Below are 15,582 nucleotides of genomic sequence, written 5' to 3'. Positions count from 1 at the left end.
CAAGTTGTGAGCATTAATGATGATCTACAGATGAATATGAATACGATTTCATATGCAAGTTTGTCGAAGTCGGTAACATTTCAATAGCTAAGGTCAAACTATTAAATCATTAGGGGAAGGTAAAATTTTTCTCGAGGTGACAGCTGAGTGACAATAGGGGGGCTTGAGGACTTTCGTTCCTGAAAATAAATAATAATCCGAGACGAGCTTTTGCCAGAGCAGATCAACACGAGCTCTCAGACCGACGAGCACGGGGAAAATGGAAGGAATGAACTGTCTCAGATTTGGAACTCTTCTTTGTCTCTTTGCTTGTGTACATGGCTATGCGTATTTTAGGTGAGTGTCACGCATAACACATTTATCAATAGTTATAATACAGGTGTTCAAGACTTTCAACAAATTGGTGAAAAAGCAAATTAACTTTTGAAAGAAAAAAATTAATTCTTGAAGAAGCGAAAAACTTTCTCTAGATAAAGATAACAAAGAAATGTATAGGAAAAGTTACGAAAACTTACGACACATTTCTTTTGCCTTCAGAGGTCGAATTCCTAATGGACACAAGGTTCCCCACCCTTGTAACCCTACGTCTGATAAATGGGTGGCGGTAGGACACATGCTTTCTGGGGGCAGAGGACCAAGAAATCCATTTGGAGATGACTTCGCTGCTAATGGCAATGTGAGTGATTCATTATTTTTTTTTTTACCAAACCCTTCAAAGTTAATCTTGATATAAGATAATGTTGCCACGAAAATCGTTTTATTTTATTTCACTAAATCACATGCACTTAGCTGTTATACGAAACTCGAGAATTGTTATGGCTAAAAACGAATTTTAAAAACCCAATATTTGGTCTGTAAAAGTAAAATAAATTAGTTTTGCTTAAAATGGGTTTTAAGATAATTAACGTCTTGAATGAAGCATTTTATATCGTGTCAATTCGCAAAGTTCCTTTCACTTTATTATTTTGCAATAATCATTACAGTGTGTGAGAATGTTTTAAAGTGATATTTCCTTGTTAGATGATAAATTGCAGCCTATCTTTTGTGCATTGTGCAGGTATATTTATAAAACTTTTGTAATGATCACTGATGGAAGCAGATTTAATTAATATATATATATATATATAGGGGTTATATTTAGCATATCTTGTTCACGCCGAAAGCATTTGATTGTGTACAATGTAGTTGTCAAAATCTGATGCCTATCAATTGCCTTTTGATTATGATTAATTTATTTTTTATTTCATAAGTATGCGTTGTTTCTAATGAGTAGATTATCCTGTATTGTTGCAAGTGTAAAGTCCACATTGTTATTTATTGCTAACAAGTAAAAATTGGATCCCTATATACACGTATTTTACACAAAAACTGACTGCACATGTCAGTTGCTGTAATTTCTTATGTGCTTTAAAGAATGTATGACACCATGCACAACTAAAATTAAATTGAACAGTGTTTATTTTCTAAATACCCCTTTTAATCAAACAGTAAATAAAAATTACCTAATTGCAAGCGCACCTTATAGAGAACTCGCCAAGTATTTCCTTTATGTTTACAAATGACATTGCACAACAACACGAAAGGTCTGAATGAATTGACATTAATTAAGTCTAACGAAAAACTGCTTACGGAACATTTACCAAAGATCACATAGCTATATGAACTGTAAATGCAGACGAGATGCAAATAAATGTATAGTACACAGCACGATTATAAGGGAAAGAACTTCAGAAAAAATGCTAAAAGCGCAATAATTCTTAAATGAAAACATATATGAAAGTAAAATAACTTATTTGAGAGTCAGAATAGTGTATTAAGGTAATGATAAATTCATAACATGGAAATTCGGATCTTTCTGAAAAGATATACGTGTACAATGTATATGAAATTTATGGTAAAATAACTGATTAATAAACATGTTTGTGCAAAAAATGACAAAAAATAATGTTTTTCAGAAGAACATTTTTGAAGGTACCTATGTTAGATGCTAATTCGTTTTAAAATTAGCATTTGATAAGCAATTTATACGACAGGCTAAGAGTACTTTGATTAAATATTTATTTAATGAATATGTCAAGGTTATAAAAAAAATTATCAGTCATATGACAATTCTTAAAATTCAGAAGTAAACGATTTGTTTCTATAATCATATCTGTTGAATGCATTTAAATACTCTAACATAATTATAGCAAAAAACCACATAAATTTATTATCACTGGAAAGCAATTAATGTAATGCATTTTCAACATTTTTTAAACATAAAATTACAAAGTAGAGAAACAAATTAAATTACCTTTTATAGATAAGATCATAAGCATTGTAAATGATTGATTAATATTATTTAAAGTTAAATCATTAACTGCTAAATCTTTTTTCTAAACGGTAGTATTGTGACCAACATGTCTTTTATTTTTCGGACAGTACATGCATTTATAATTTTTCACACCATTGTTAAATGAAATAATGGCAAATGTCTAAGATGATCAATGTTTGCAATTGTAATCAAATGAATTTTAATTTACGGTCAAAAATGATCACATGATATAATGACATATAATGTAATCAGACAGAATTAATTAGATAAAAGTAAGTAACATAAATATCACGAAAATGTAAATAACAATGATTATGTCTGTAATAAAAACAGCAAATATTTGCATAATTTTTCAATTTTTTCACAAAACTTTTTATGAAAAAACCATCAGATCGTTATGAATTGCATTTTGATAAACCATGCAATAATAAAATTGTCAGATAAATAACAATGTTTTGGTTAAAATAAAATGAAAAACTCACGTTTCTTTATTACTTTTAATGAAACACTCTCATTTCTTTTTACTTTTACATAGGAATGGACTAAAAAGCTTTGCTTCATGGACTCTGACGGGGATGGTCGACATAATGGTATAGAGCTGGGAGACCCCTGGTGTCAGTGGACCAAGGAGAACAAATACCCTCTACAGCTGGCAACCTCCCACCCAGGTAAGAGGAACGAATACTACTTCATGATTCCCAAAAGTTATCAAAAATAAAAATATGTTTCCCAAAAGTACAAACTCGGGTTCGTTAAACACAATATAAATCAATAAATACAAACGGCATAGTGATAAATATTACATGACTGTATAATAAAAAAAAGATATAAACAAAATTGTGCCAGACACCTAACAAAACAAAATAGATACAGTAGTTAGATACATTGTAGATAGACATATATTTGAAATCTTAACTTTTGTATTTATATGCATTTTCTTCATCATTTTAATCTTGCACAAATACGTTTGGCTTATATAGTTAACAGGAGAGCCAATTTAATTCCTGATTGTAATGATTAATTAATTCATAAAAATTAATATAATCGTTAAGATCATTTACTCATAGCAGTTTCATGCATACATCAATATTGATTTGAGGCCAACCACATAAAATACTTACTTCCTTTATGTGACAATTAGTGACAGGTTCCCACAAATCGTGATTAAGAGCATTCTGTGTCAAAACTGGAAAATACCTATTCAATTTTTTTAAATATGAGAAATCAAAATGACTACGACTTATATTTTGTTTTATTTATTAAAAATATATAATAATTCATTGATCCTCATCGAGAGCATCACCCTTATATTATTATAACATATTTACAGGAATTTGTGATCCGCTGGAAAGCCCAAAATGCGAGGGAAAGAATGAATGGCTGAAATGTCCCAGTTTCTCTGACAAATGTAACCATGCCACCAAAGAGCCAGGTAACCCAAAAGAATTTAATATATAATGACAAAGGTGTTAACCTGATTATCAATTCATAATCTATTTTATGATGATATTAATAAGTGGTTATGCAAATTGTGCAGGTGCTCACCGATTGGATATCCGTCTGCCTCGTCTGCACGTGCCAGCCAAGGAGAACAGCTACATTTGCCTGGAGTACGATCTCCCTGACAACGACGACTTCCACCTGACAGCTGGAGTCCCGATCATTGATAACCACATCACCATGGGAGGCATCATGGTCTTTGCTTGTGGTAATTATAGCAACCATCTACTAAATGCAACAAATAAGTTCATTCTACAATAATTAAAAAATATACTTTATAGAAGCACATTTCAAAAGACCAAAATAATTACCAAATTGTACAATATTTTAAAAATACCTTATTAAATTGAAGAACTTTTCAAAAGACTTCTACAAAATTCGAACACAGTTTTAAGAAATAACACTTCAAGTTTTAAAATGTGATATGAATAAAATATTGCTTCCGACATATAATTATTTCTAGGTGTAACAAAAGTATCTAAATATCGAGGTATTATTTTCACCTTTTGACAGAGGCCAGTACTTACACACCTGCATCTAAGCACCCGTATGAATGTGGTTTGAAAACTCGTGGAGATTGTAGACATCTGATTGGAGGATATTCCGAGGACATTCCAGGCATATGCTACCACAAAAATACAGGAATGCGAATCGGTAGAACTGGGTGCCGCCAGATTGTCATTCAGGTACCGTCTCCTAACAGAAATTAGAAAAAAATATTTCAGCAATTGAGATACACATTTTTTTTCAAATTACTCATTTTATAATAAATTTAACATGTTTAACGATAATATTTGATTGCTCTACAGATTAAATGGAACAACCCAGAAGAGTATGAAGATATGTTCGATTCCTCCGGCATTTCTCTGTATTACACCAAAAATCTTCGTCGCTATGACGTAGGAACGAAGATCTTCTCCTCCACCCACTTTACCATCCCTTCGCCGCGACCGATCTACGCCATCACGTCCAGTTACCCTAGCGAATGCTCACAGATGCAAATCAAATCACCTATCTACATCACCAGAGCTTTTAACCACATGCACAAATATGGTAAGAAAACAAGTCGATTTATGAGCTATGAGAGTGAAGGAAAGATATATAGTTTGTTTGAAAGACGATTCTTTAATTCCGCCATTACATTGCTTTAAAGATGATTGATATGGAGGTAACGTTAATGACAATAAACGATTTTAAAAATAAGGTCAAGTATAAAGTGAATAATTACAAATGCGACCTTATACCTATTATAAAATGCAAGAATGTGCAAAATAGAAAACAAGGTATTACAAAATTAGGATAATTGTTTGTAGCCACGCACATGTAGCATTTTATGTATATAGAGCATAAATTGATTGTCGGAAGAATGCAAGACTGTTAGGCAGGACGGTAATTTCCATGAACAAACACGATCTGCCAATTTAACATGCACAACGGCAGCATAAAGTAATCAATTTCAATGACGGAGATAATCTGATTTATTTGGGTTAAGATGATTCATATGAAATGTGTTATTTCGTCAATGATAAATGAGAAAATCAGCATAGTTTCTTTATATTGACTATTTCCTTTCTGAACGAATCTTAATGAAGAATTGGTAATTGGGACAACTACTTGTACTTTTCAGGAAAACAAGAGAGAGTTGAGGTAATCCGAGATGGCCGAGTTGTCAATCTAATTACTGACGAAAGATTTTACGACTTGCATAAACCAAAAACTTTCTGGTAAGCACTTTTCTAAGGAAACACTCGAAATTGATTTAACAAATGGTCATAAGTTAAATAAAGTACCTCCAAGGCTCGATATTGCTTGTATTCATGGCCTCTTTTTATTTTACAGGCACACGAACCCAGTCCAAGTTCTTCCTGGAGACATTCTTAGAATTACATGCGTTTACGACACCCGTGAAGTAAAACATCCGGTCCACTGGGGTCTTTTATCAACCAATGAAATATGTGCTTCTACTATTGAATTCTACCCGAAAGGAAACTGGATGGGGTCCACATGTTCTAGCTTCAAATCTATTCCCCTGTGTAAATTAGAAACAACTGGGGTTGCTAACGGATGCGACTTCAACGGCTTCTTTGGTGCACTGCACAAAGACGTGAGAACAGCCGCTTTGTTCCAGAATTGTACCGATATGAACTTTTGCACGCCTGCGTGTCGAACACTCGCTAATGCAGCTACGTCACATCCGTGTTTGACTGGAGACAGCATGGAACTTCTGAGGTCCCCTCTCACCGCCCCAAACAAAAAGCTGAAGGTGTTCTTTAATGTATTAGAACTTTGTGGAGCATATACCCCTCCCAAACACCCTCAACACAGACGCCCTCGTAAAAATCAAAACAACGATACCCAGGAGTCTATGAGCTCCGGAATTGGAGGGTCTCTTCCGGGACATCTTGTAAGTGGAACTGTGCACCTGGTATTTATGCCTGGAGAGCGATAATCCGGCTGCTTGCTTATTAATCCTTATTCCCTAAAATATTTATTTTCCCTTCGCCTAGTGTATTCCTAATAAACCGCTGTAGATTAAACCTCTTGCCAAAATAACCTGTTGCTTTGTGTCTGCTTTAACCTTAGTCGATTTTGTCGCAGTTAATGATGTGATTGTGTATTATAAACGTTCTCACTATACCCCTTACAGATTGGTCCTCAGCATAAAAGACGATGAGACTTTTGATTCAGGATGCGGAAACATTTGGTGAACGTTCATCGCGATTTTGATCAGCGAGATCCAGATTCCTTTTTAAATTCTTGATCAACAATGGACCATTTTTCATCTTTAAGATATCAAAATTTGGCATATTTTAGTTTTAAATTATTCATGAACCTTTTGACTTTCTTTTTCTTAGGTGTAACGAAAATATCGTTGCCGTTTTCCTTCATTTTACATGCCATATATTTGAAGCAAACGTTGAAAATATTCGCGTACATATATAATTATTTTTCAACAGTAGACATCAAATAAAACGAGAATCATATATTTTCTTGAGCTTTGAAAACAATTATTGAACACGGTTAAGAGACATCATTTGTTGATTGTGTTAAGATATATATTACAATGATCCATATCCATTTACGTCGATTTTGTCAAATGTGTGGCAATAAAACTTTAAAAAGCTTAAAACATACTCTCACAAACACGTCCAACTATTAAGTTTCTGATATTTTAATAAAAACATAATAAACTTTCTTCATCTCTTTCTTTCTACAACTGCAATATTGTTTGCACAACTTTTCCCATTAAAAGTGAATGAAAAAGGAAAAAAAAGATCGCCACACACTCTTCGTAGTCATTTCTTTATTTCAGTATTACCGTTTTGTGATATACATGTTTCAACTTCATACCATTCGTGTGCTACGAATAGTAGAAACAAATTGGAGACTTTGCAGTGTTACACACATGATGTACTGGCAAGCACTTGTGATTTTGTGTACATAGTTTTGTTCGACTAGATATTGTAACTAATGTATTGATGATGTAGACATTTTAATTTACATACATGTTATTTATAAATAAACTATTTATTCTTGATCAATTTTTGTAGAATTAACTTTCTTTATTTCGTTGAAAATTCAAAACAACTATTTAATTATTTTCTTTACATACATTATGTATCTGAACATTAACCGGTACCTGTCACATGGATGTAAGGGTCCTGGTTAATCTTATCGAAATGGTAGAAAGATCGCTAGAAAGTTTAAAGATATATATTGGCATGATCCCAAGTTCTAGCTGAAAAGCCGTGTAAAATGATGTTTTCATCGCTACATTTTTTAGCATTTAAAAATAAATAACCATCCATATTACTTATACTCAATGATTATTTCTACCGACATTTTCTGAATCCATTCTCTAAATGGATACAATGCCTAAATAATAAATACAGTTTACAGTAACTAGATATAAAGATTGAAACTTCTTCCAATTACGTCATTTCCGGACAATGTGTTTTGCTTTCCTTTTATCAAACGTTAAGATCGGGTCTTAATCTTTTGTCCGATGAAAAGGTAAACCGATTTTATATAGCTAATCAAACATTGTAAGATTGAATACCAATTTGGCAGAGCTAGATAGTAAAATCACATAGTAAGATTGAATACCAATTTGGCAGAGCTCGATAGTAAAATCTTTAGGCAATGCCAGAAATTTCAGATTGTCGTGTTGCTCACCCATTCAGTGTTGCCGCTCTTCAAATTTGATGCGAAATTTATTGAAATTCTTAACTACACGTTGTTATTTCAAATGTCAAAAAATGACAATGTTTGACAATAAAATTCAAAGCAGTCTGATATACAGAAAGCAAAAAAAGCTAAAACTTGATCAAAATGAAAATCATAGACATATGATCTTTGGTCATTTAACAGAATTCACATATAGACTAAAAACTAACTAAGATCTACAATAAGTTAACATTAAACTCAGTTTATTTTTGGTATCAACAATTCAGGCTTCAATATAAGCCTTCGTTTTCATACCATAATGTCTGAAAAAGTTAAAACAGAATAAATGTGAAAATAATGAATGATCCAAGACATTGATTAAATAAAACACAATCATGTCAACTTACAGCAGTGTACAATCTGTGTGACAAACGAGACCTCAAAACATACTAGTTTAAACATTTAGAAATAAAGTCTTATATAATACATCTAGTTTAAACATTTGAAATAATTTGTATTTTAAACCATTTTCATAAATTATACTAGTATAATTATTTTTACCAATATATTGAGAAAAATTGTTTGTACAAATGAAATTGGACGGACTTTAACTGAAGAAAAAACCCACATTATACAGACACACAGACAAAGCAGTAAACAACGTCGTATTCAGTTCTTTGCGTTGAACAGGAAATGACAATATAACTGCTTGTCTTTTATCATGCAACAATTAAACTAAATGTCGCCAAAAAAACCATCAAAAGATCTAATGAAATTCGGTGTCCTCCAAACCAAACCAAAAAAAACCCTGTGATTTTTTCATAAATTGAAAGAACTATAAAAAAGCAAGAACAATATTATTTAATGACATGGGAATAATTTCTCAAAATATGGGTGTAAATGTCGCATCAAGAATAATGGTATGCTCTACAGTTAACCGCAAAAGTTCAAAATCACTAATTGAATATTATACTTTATATACGAAAAATGCTAGAGTTCTTCAGAGTGTCTGTGCAAAAATCAGCAAATGACGTTGAATATTAATATAAAGGTCAATATAATCGACCTTTGACGAGATAAGCAGTTGACAATTCCATTTAATATGTGGTTTTAAATCATGTATGTAATTAATACTAAGCAACCAAACGTCATGTTTTAAATGATTAAATTACAAACAAGCATTACACAGAAACTGGTACCATACGTTGCAATGCAAAACTTTGCACATCATAAACACTAATGATATTCAAATATAATTTTTCTATGCACCTCATAGCACCGCCATCTGTCACTACACGGCGAACATTCAATTGATTATTAACTCAATAAAATTCTTGGTAATTAAAGTCTTATTATTTTCTTTGTCAGTTTTGGTGTATACAAATTTACGTGAAATTCTAAAGCATTGAACCTCAACCTGACGGCATACAATATAAACCGGGTTCATCTTCGTTCATTAGTTCATTCGCAAATCACATGAAATTTTCATAAAAAAAACCCCTCAAACGTCATTATTTCACCGAGTTTGTTTTTTCTTTTTTGCAGGGTGAGTGGGTTGCAAATGAAAATCAATGTCATTTTATTTAAAAAAATTACTTCAAATATTTTTTTCAATTCTAGTTGCTTAATGAAAACAAGTTATGTATAAATTTGTTTCATTTTATTTTAAATTTAACGATTAAAATTATATCATAATGCATCCATCTCAAGGTCCTTTCCTAGCGAGTTAATAATTAACATTTTTAAATAAACTTAAAACCAATATTTACGTTAAAAAATACATTTATATGATTACACTTGAAGTCTTATGGTCAGTGGTTTTTTAACCTGTTGTGAGATTTTATTTCACACGAGGAATATAAGTACATCATATTCTATCGTAGATTGAAAGCGATATTAAACGTTGAAACAATTTTTTTTAAAAACATCCTTTTTACTATACATGACCATCTTCAGCTTACTTTTCATTAAGAATCGTGGTATATTAAAACATTTTTCTTGAAATGAAAACACATCATATCAGTAATAGCTGAAAAAAAATTAATAAAGTTAAATCATCGGGCGAGCTTCACTTACAATAAATCGTGAATAAATTATAAACATGACGTTGAATTCTCAACTACTAATATTCAATATTGCAATCATGTTCTTAAATTTTAAATTGTATTGGTATAAAAATTCCATATTATATATATGTAAGGTTTCAACTCATTGGGAATTAATTTTGATCACTTGTTTTTTTCGATGTTTAAATCAAAACGTTTGATATAATATTTTTAATTGCTTTAATTTTCATAAATTCAAATTCCCTCATTTGTAAACGGGGGATAACCCTCTGTAAATTAAAGAAACAAATGAAAGAATGACGGACGGATGGATGAAGCGGGATACTACTAAATGCTCAAACCAATAAAGTGAACATCTATAATTCCGCATTTTTTTCTTAAGAACAATATTCTTGCGCTGTAAATCCTTCCCTGGTCACCGCTGATGTCACTTGCTGGTAGACACTCTGTCCGTTCGCTTTTTTCTGAGCACTTTCAATGGTTCGTCTCGACTTTGAGTTTTCTTAGAACCCTAAAAAAGTCGGTCACATCTTACCATCACATTTCTTAACTAAGTTTCGATAATTTAGCTGTACTATTGCTTGGTTTTACTCTATTTATATACCTTTTTGCCAACTTTGCACATGATTTCCTGGAGTGGTATAAAAGTGCCATGGTCTTTTGGGCAGTTGAAGTATCGTTTACCATTCAGAACGCCATCATGGTTTCCAACTACAAATAATCATTTTTAAATGAAAATAAAAAAACTTTAAAATTACTAATGCCTGTCGTCAAACAAGCAAAAATACTACACGACACCCTCGTTATACCGATAAATAATTTAATGCGTGGCTGGTTGTTATAAAAATCATGGTTTTTTCATGATATTCAGCGACGGCAGTTGTATTTACATCAATTACGCTCTAAAGCTTGTCTTACAATATACATTGTTTTTAGTGTGTTGACTGACCTGGGGAGTCCAGTTCCAGTCCGGTGAACAACAGGTTCGGCTGCGTCTGTTTATCCAAGTGTCCGATGTACCGGATGTGACCTGTTCGGTCACCCTTAGCAACGACATGGTCATTGAGCTGAACCTGTAATTTGTGACTGAAAAAAGAAGAAAAAATCTTCCTATTATATTTCTTTCACTAACAACAAGGTTGTTGGATTTGTTAAGTCAATATCCACGCAAACAATTACAGTATGGTCTTCCAATAAAAACATGTGAACATAAAAAAAATAAGCGCCAAATGAAAACTACATGTAACATGAGTAGCAAAACACTAAAGCAAATATATGAATAATGGTCTGTCAAAAGAACACATTTACTTACCTGACGGAGAAGGATCGTTTGTCTGTGCTCTCTTGGTCGGCTTCAGAGATGTACTCGGAACTGGAGAACACGGCCTGGCAGGCGCTACACTTACATCCATACAGAGGCTGGGACAGGTAGGCCGAGATCGGCGTCACCCGGTGTTTGATGTACCTGTATACATCGAAAAGACCAGCAACACGTAATTTATAAGCACTGCAAAACGCCTTTTTTGGAAGATATATTTGTTTTATTTTACCTTTTGCCAAAACGAGCATAAAGTATGCATCAATTGCAATACAACAATAACACAATATTTTTATTAAATTTTAATCCACAAAGTCAACTACAATCAAATGAACTTGCCTATCGCATGATTTGGTTTGTCTATTATTGTTGTTCAGCAGACGCCTCTCCAGGTATTCCATTTTAGTGTTACATACTTCGTTTTCAAGGAATAATCTGTCCGTTTTGTTGGGCTATAACGTGATATGAACAATAAGGTGAAACACACTAAGACTTTTAAATTGATAAGACATTGCTATATATTTATTTATGTACGCAAACCTCCAATGTCAATAGCCGGTTCTTCAGAATTTCAATTTCTTTCTTCGCAGCTCCAAGCTCTTCCGTTAGTTTTGAATTCAGTAACATGCCTTCATAAAAAACCCCAGATGATTAGAAAATAATTTCATACAAATAACCAAAAAGAGACATTAAAATGGAAACATCAGTTTCACATATACATTAATTTATGAAATAATGGAATAAAATTATACCTCAAAAGCAGCTAGTTTATTGTCAAGTGAATACAGAACTTGTTATTTTGGGTTTAAAATAAAAGAAAATAAACATGGAACATCAATTTTTATTATATTTTAACAGGTCACGAGATTTAAGGGTTTACTTTGAGCAAACTTGTCCTCCAAACTTTCCTCTGCTACCGCCGAACCATTATGTGTTTCTCTGGAAAAAAATGTACATATGAATCTACAATTATGCAAACGTAATTATAGCAATTTCAATAATGGAGAAGTTTCCCTAATTACACTTTCACATACATATATTCAATACTTACGGGTTTTCAGTACAAGATAGGCGTTTTTCCTCCGCTAACTCACTAGAATTTGGTCTATTAAACACACCCGACAAATCACATTGTTTGAAATTCCTCTCACTGTTTTGCACACTACTCTGCGAGTCCTTATCCTCTGATGACACAGACGAACTTTTTGTCTTGGTAGAATTTGTTCCCATGGATTTTTCACGACAACTATTCGTGGCCGACACACATTCGGCATTGTCTTTAAATGCTGGACCACTTGTTAAAGATTGTTTAACGATTAACTCCCCCTCGTTTTCTTCAAAACGCCCGAATTCTTTCATTTCACACTCATTTTGGTTTTTATTTTCCGTATCAGACTTAAATTCTTTGTAATTATTATCAAAATCAAATATATCATCTTTCAAACTATCTTCATCCGGTAGTTTTCCGTTTAGGTTTTCTTTGGTGAAATTAAATTCGATGTCTTTTGGCTCAACGTGAACTTCTGCTTCAATCGTAGAAAAAGGGAGTCCCTTAAAAGCTGCAAAAGCAAATATGAAAAAAAAAATTTGATTTTTTAAAAAATATAAAATGTAAGTAAAAGATGATTAATTTAAAAGTAATTCAATGACAACCTTTGTATTAATAGACTAACCATCGCAACTCTCTGAACGGGAACGTTTCCCGCGCAGAGAAAACTGTCTCCTATTGGTCGATTCGTCACCATGACTGCTGGCGGGTGAGTACTGCAGACTGGAAAGTCTTTGTCGATTTTTATCAAAGTTTGGAGAACTACTGATCGTACTTGAGCATTGGCTGCAACGGGAACATGGTCTGTTCCTCTCCTGGAAAAGAGGGTGGGGAAAATCAACGAATGAGGGGTGAAACATACATACTCAGTACCCAATGTGTTTGATAAACTGTGACTTATGGAAGCAAAAAACGCACCGAGTGTAGGTTGAACAAGAAGTCGGCCTGGGCGCTTTTCTCTGAGCTGAATGAGGCGGGGGTGGGACTAATGGAATGGCTGGTCTGTCTGCTCAGTGAGGACGCGGAGTGGAGGAAGTCATTCTCTTTCTTAAGCATGAACACCTTCTTTTCTAGTCTGAAGTGAATATAGCAGGTGTGTAGTACAATAACTACAAGGGGGTAATCCAAAGTATGTAGACTTTTCCTACACTTTCTGTTTATTTTGAATTACTTTCACAATATCATAACGATCTTTACTGTGTTTGACTTGGCGTGCATTTATGATTTAAAAATAAAAGTAAGGAACTTTAAGTTGTCAGAAAATACTGAAGTATATTCAGATTTTATTAGAGGACAATCGAACATTTCCTTTTTCAACATGTAGTGTGTGCCAGACTTATGGACTACCTTCTTTTGGCCCTCAGAAGATTGGCCACGTCAGCACAGAGAGGGACTATTCCCTTCCTGCTTCCATTGACAACAAAGGCCACCGCGCGTGCCGCTATTTCCTTATCTTCCACCAAGTTGCTGAGTTCAACACTGCCCTCTGAATAACGTGAAAATATGAAAATAAGATTAATGGTCGCAACTGAGTCACAGATTGTTTTCTTCAAAATGAATCGGGTTTTACGGCGTAATCGTTAATCAAAATAGAAAATCTTCTGGACGGAGTTCCTATATCTAGAGTATATAAAAAGGGGCCATATCATTACGGTATGTGACTCATGACAGCATAGAGTGCAATATAAATACTGCCCTTAAATATTGCCCTGAAAGTCAACTATACTGTCTCCCCCATCAGAACCACATATAATTAGGGCGAAGAATGTTTGTAATCTTGCCTCGCGTGGAATTTTCTACATAGCTATTATGTAATACACAACATGGTGCGAGGTGAAATACCATTCAATGAAACCAAAAACACAGCACTAAGTCAGTTTCGATCAGCCCCAAACTTGTCTACAAACCTGCCCCGAGATGTAAGTCGGGTAAAGCAGTGAGCTCATTTTCACAAGATTGAATCCAAAGACTGTTGATGTCCTCGCACAGAGACGGACTGTTTTCAAAACTACTGTTGTTTGTATTCATTTTCACTCACGACGCCATTTTCTCTGTTGCAGAGGATGGGTTTCTTTTGGCAGGGGGGCTCAAAAGGGGGAGACGGAAATAGAGCGATGACGTCAGCGCTTGCCAAAATATAGTGAATAGCATTCGCACACTAAGTATGAACCAACACTTTTTTGTTGTTAACATTTCTTCGGTTTTGTTTTTCCAACTTCTGTCATTGAAGACTTATTTCTGCACCCATCTAATATATATATAAGGAACAGTTTTCAAATATTCCTGTAAGTAAATAACATTGTCAATAGCTAGATTTTATATCCGATTTTGTTATTTGTGTATCTTACATGTTTTATATAATACATTTTTTTAAAAATAAGTATCGTGGAAAATTCCCGCACGATACTGAGAACTTTTAAAAAATTGTACAGAATTTTAATCAAATGATTTAGTTCTTTGAATTTTTTTTTTACTCCTGTAAGGTTCCAATAAAATTCTTACAAGAAATTAAACTATTATACTTTCCATAAATAAAAACTGCTTGTTAAAATATTATTTATCTTCTGAACATGAAATACGTTCATCTCTTATGGAATAAAATGTCTGCAGCTTTTGTAAAATATTTTGTTGGTAAAAACAAATTTTCTTTAGAATTTAGAATCATTGATTTCCAAAAGGACAATTGTTCTTAGGTAAATACATGTATGATCTAACATAAATTAAAGGAGAATTACAAAAAAAACCCAAAAAACAAAATTGGTCGTACATGTATATAAACTATTCGTTGTGTGGTCTTTTTATGAATATAACCAACAGGTTTTAAAAGGGGGGGGGGGGGTAACTGCACCTTAATCAGGTGCATAAGTTCCACCTTGGTGCCAATATTAGCCGACATCGGGTTTACACTTCTCGTAGTTAAATTACCGGTATTATCATATTTTGTTAATTGTATGCATGTATTTGCTAAGATTATTTTTTTCATCTAACAATTAAATTAAAAGCAGTGTTTCTCCCCCCCCCCCCCCAAAAAAAATCGATAATAGTAAAATAATGATACCATTTATATATACACATTTACAAATGATATATTTGTTACATAAAAAATTTGATCGGGCTATTATTTTTAGAATTTTTAATTGCTTAAATGGACATTTATAATCTCAGTGCC

At 33.1% G+C, this 15,582-nt stretch overlaps 2 protein-coding genes across 3 annotated transcripts; one reads left to right on the top strand and one right to left on the bottom strand.

Annotated features, from left to right (window-relative positions):
• The first annotated feature begins 234 nt into the window (after positions 1 to 234).
• LOC128156484 (uncharacterized) lies at positions 235 to 6,641 on the top strand. Of its 2 annotated transcripts, XM_052818655.1 has the most exons (10): positions 235 to 336; positions 538 to 676; positions 2,850 to 2,982; positions 3,645 to 3,746; positions 3,852 to 4,022; positions 4,328 to 4,500; positions 4,624 to 4,867; positions 5,442 to 5,538; positions 5,654 to 6,218; positions 6,462 to 6,641. In XM_052818655.1, exons 1-10 carry the CDS (start codon positions 260 to 262, stop codon positions 6,486 to 6,488), a joined length of 1,728 nt encoding a protein of 575 aa, XP_052674615.1. In that variant the 5' UTR covers positions 235 to 259; the 3' UTR covers positions 6,489 to 6,641. The 2 variants fall into 2 exon arrangements, with proteins under 2 accessions (XP_052674615.1, XP_052674614.1); XM_052818654.1 differs by lacking the exon at positions 6,462 to 6,641 and having other exon boundaries at positions 5,654 to 6,427.
• Positions 6,642 to 6,970: 329 nt separating this feature from the next.
• LOC128156483 (uncharacterized) lies at positions 6,971 to 14,505 on the bottom strand. The gene is made up of 12 exons (XM_052818653.1): positions 14,321 to 14,505; positions 13,761 to 13,899; positions 13,332 to 13,488; positions 13,039 to 13,228; positions 12,417 to 12,924; positions 12,246 to 12,304; positions 11,906 to 11,994; positions 11,705 to 11,817; positions 11,360 to 11,512; positions 10,997 to 11,133; positions 10,652 to 10,758; positions 6,971 to 10,558 (listed from the first exon to the last, which is right to left on the bottom strand). The coding sequence occupies exons 1-12, from the start codon at positions 14,439 to 14,441 to the stop codon at positions 10,475 to 10,477; spliced, it is 1,857 nt and encodes a 618-aa protein (XP_052674613.1). The 5' UTR covers positions 14,442 to 14,505; the 3' UTR covers positions 6,971 to 10,474.
• Between the last annotated feature and the right edge of the window lie 1,077 nt (positions 14,506 to 15,582).

Source organism: Crassostrea angulata, chromosome 7, assembly GCF_025612915.1.
Source record: "Crassostrea angulata isolate pt1a10 chromosome 7, ASM2561291v2, whole genome shotgun sequence".
NCBI classification, from domain to species: domain Eukaryota; kingdom Metazoa; phylum Mollusca; class Bivalvia; order Ostreida; family Ostreidae; genus Magallana; species Magallana angulata.
This window is presented reverse-complemented; position numbering and strand designations above follow the sequence as displayed.

Coding starts and splice junctions, on each gene's coding strand:
- LOC128156484 (XM_052818654.1), top strand. CDS start 260: ATGGAAGGAATGAACTGTCTCAGATTTGGAACTCTTCTTTGTCTCTTT. Junction 677..2,849: donor ACTTCGCTGCTAATGGCAAT/GTGAGTGATTCA, acceptor ACTTTTACATAG/GAATGGACTAAAAAGCTTTG. Junction 3,747..3,851: donor CCATGCCACCAAAGAGCCAG/GTAACCCAAAAG, acceptor CAAATTGTGCAG/GTGCTCACCGATTGGATATC.
- LOC128156483 (XM_052818653.1), bottom strand. CDS start 14,441: ATGAATACAAACAACAGTAGTTTTGAAAACAGTCCGTCTCTGTGCGAG. Junction 13,900..14,320: donor CGACTTACATCTCGGGGCAG/GTTTGTAGACAA, acceptor CACGTTATTCAG/AGGGCAGTGTTGAACTCAGC. Junction 11,995..12,245: donor GGAGGACAAGTTTGCTCAAA/GTAAACCCTTAA, acceptor TTTTTTATGAAG/GCATGTTACTGAATTCAAAA.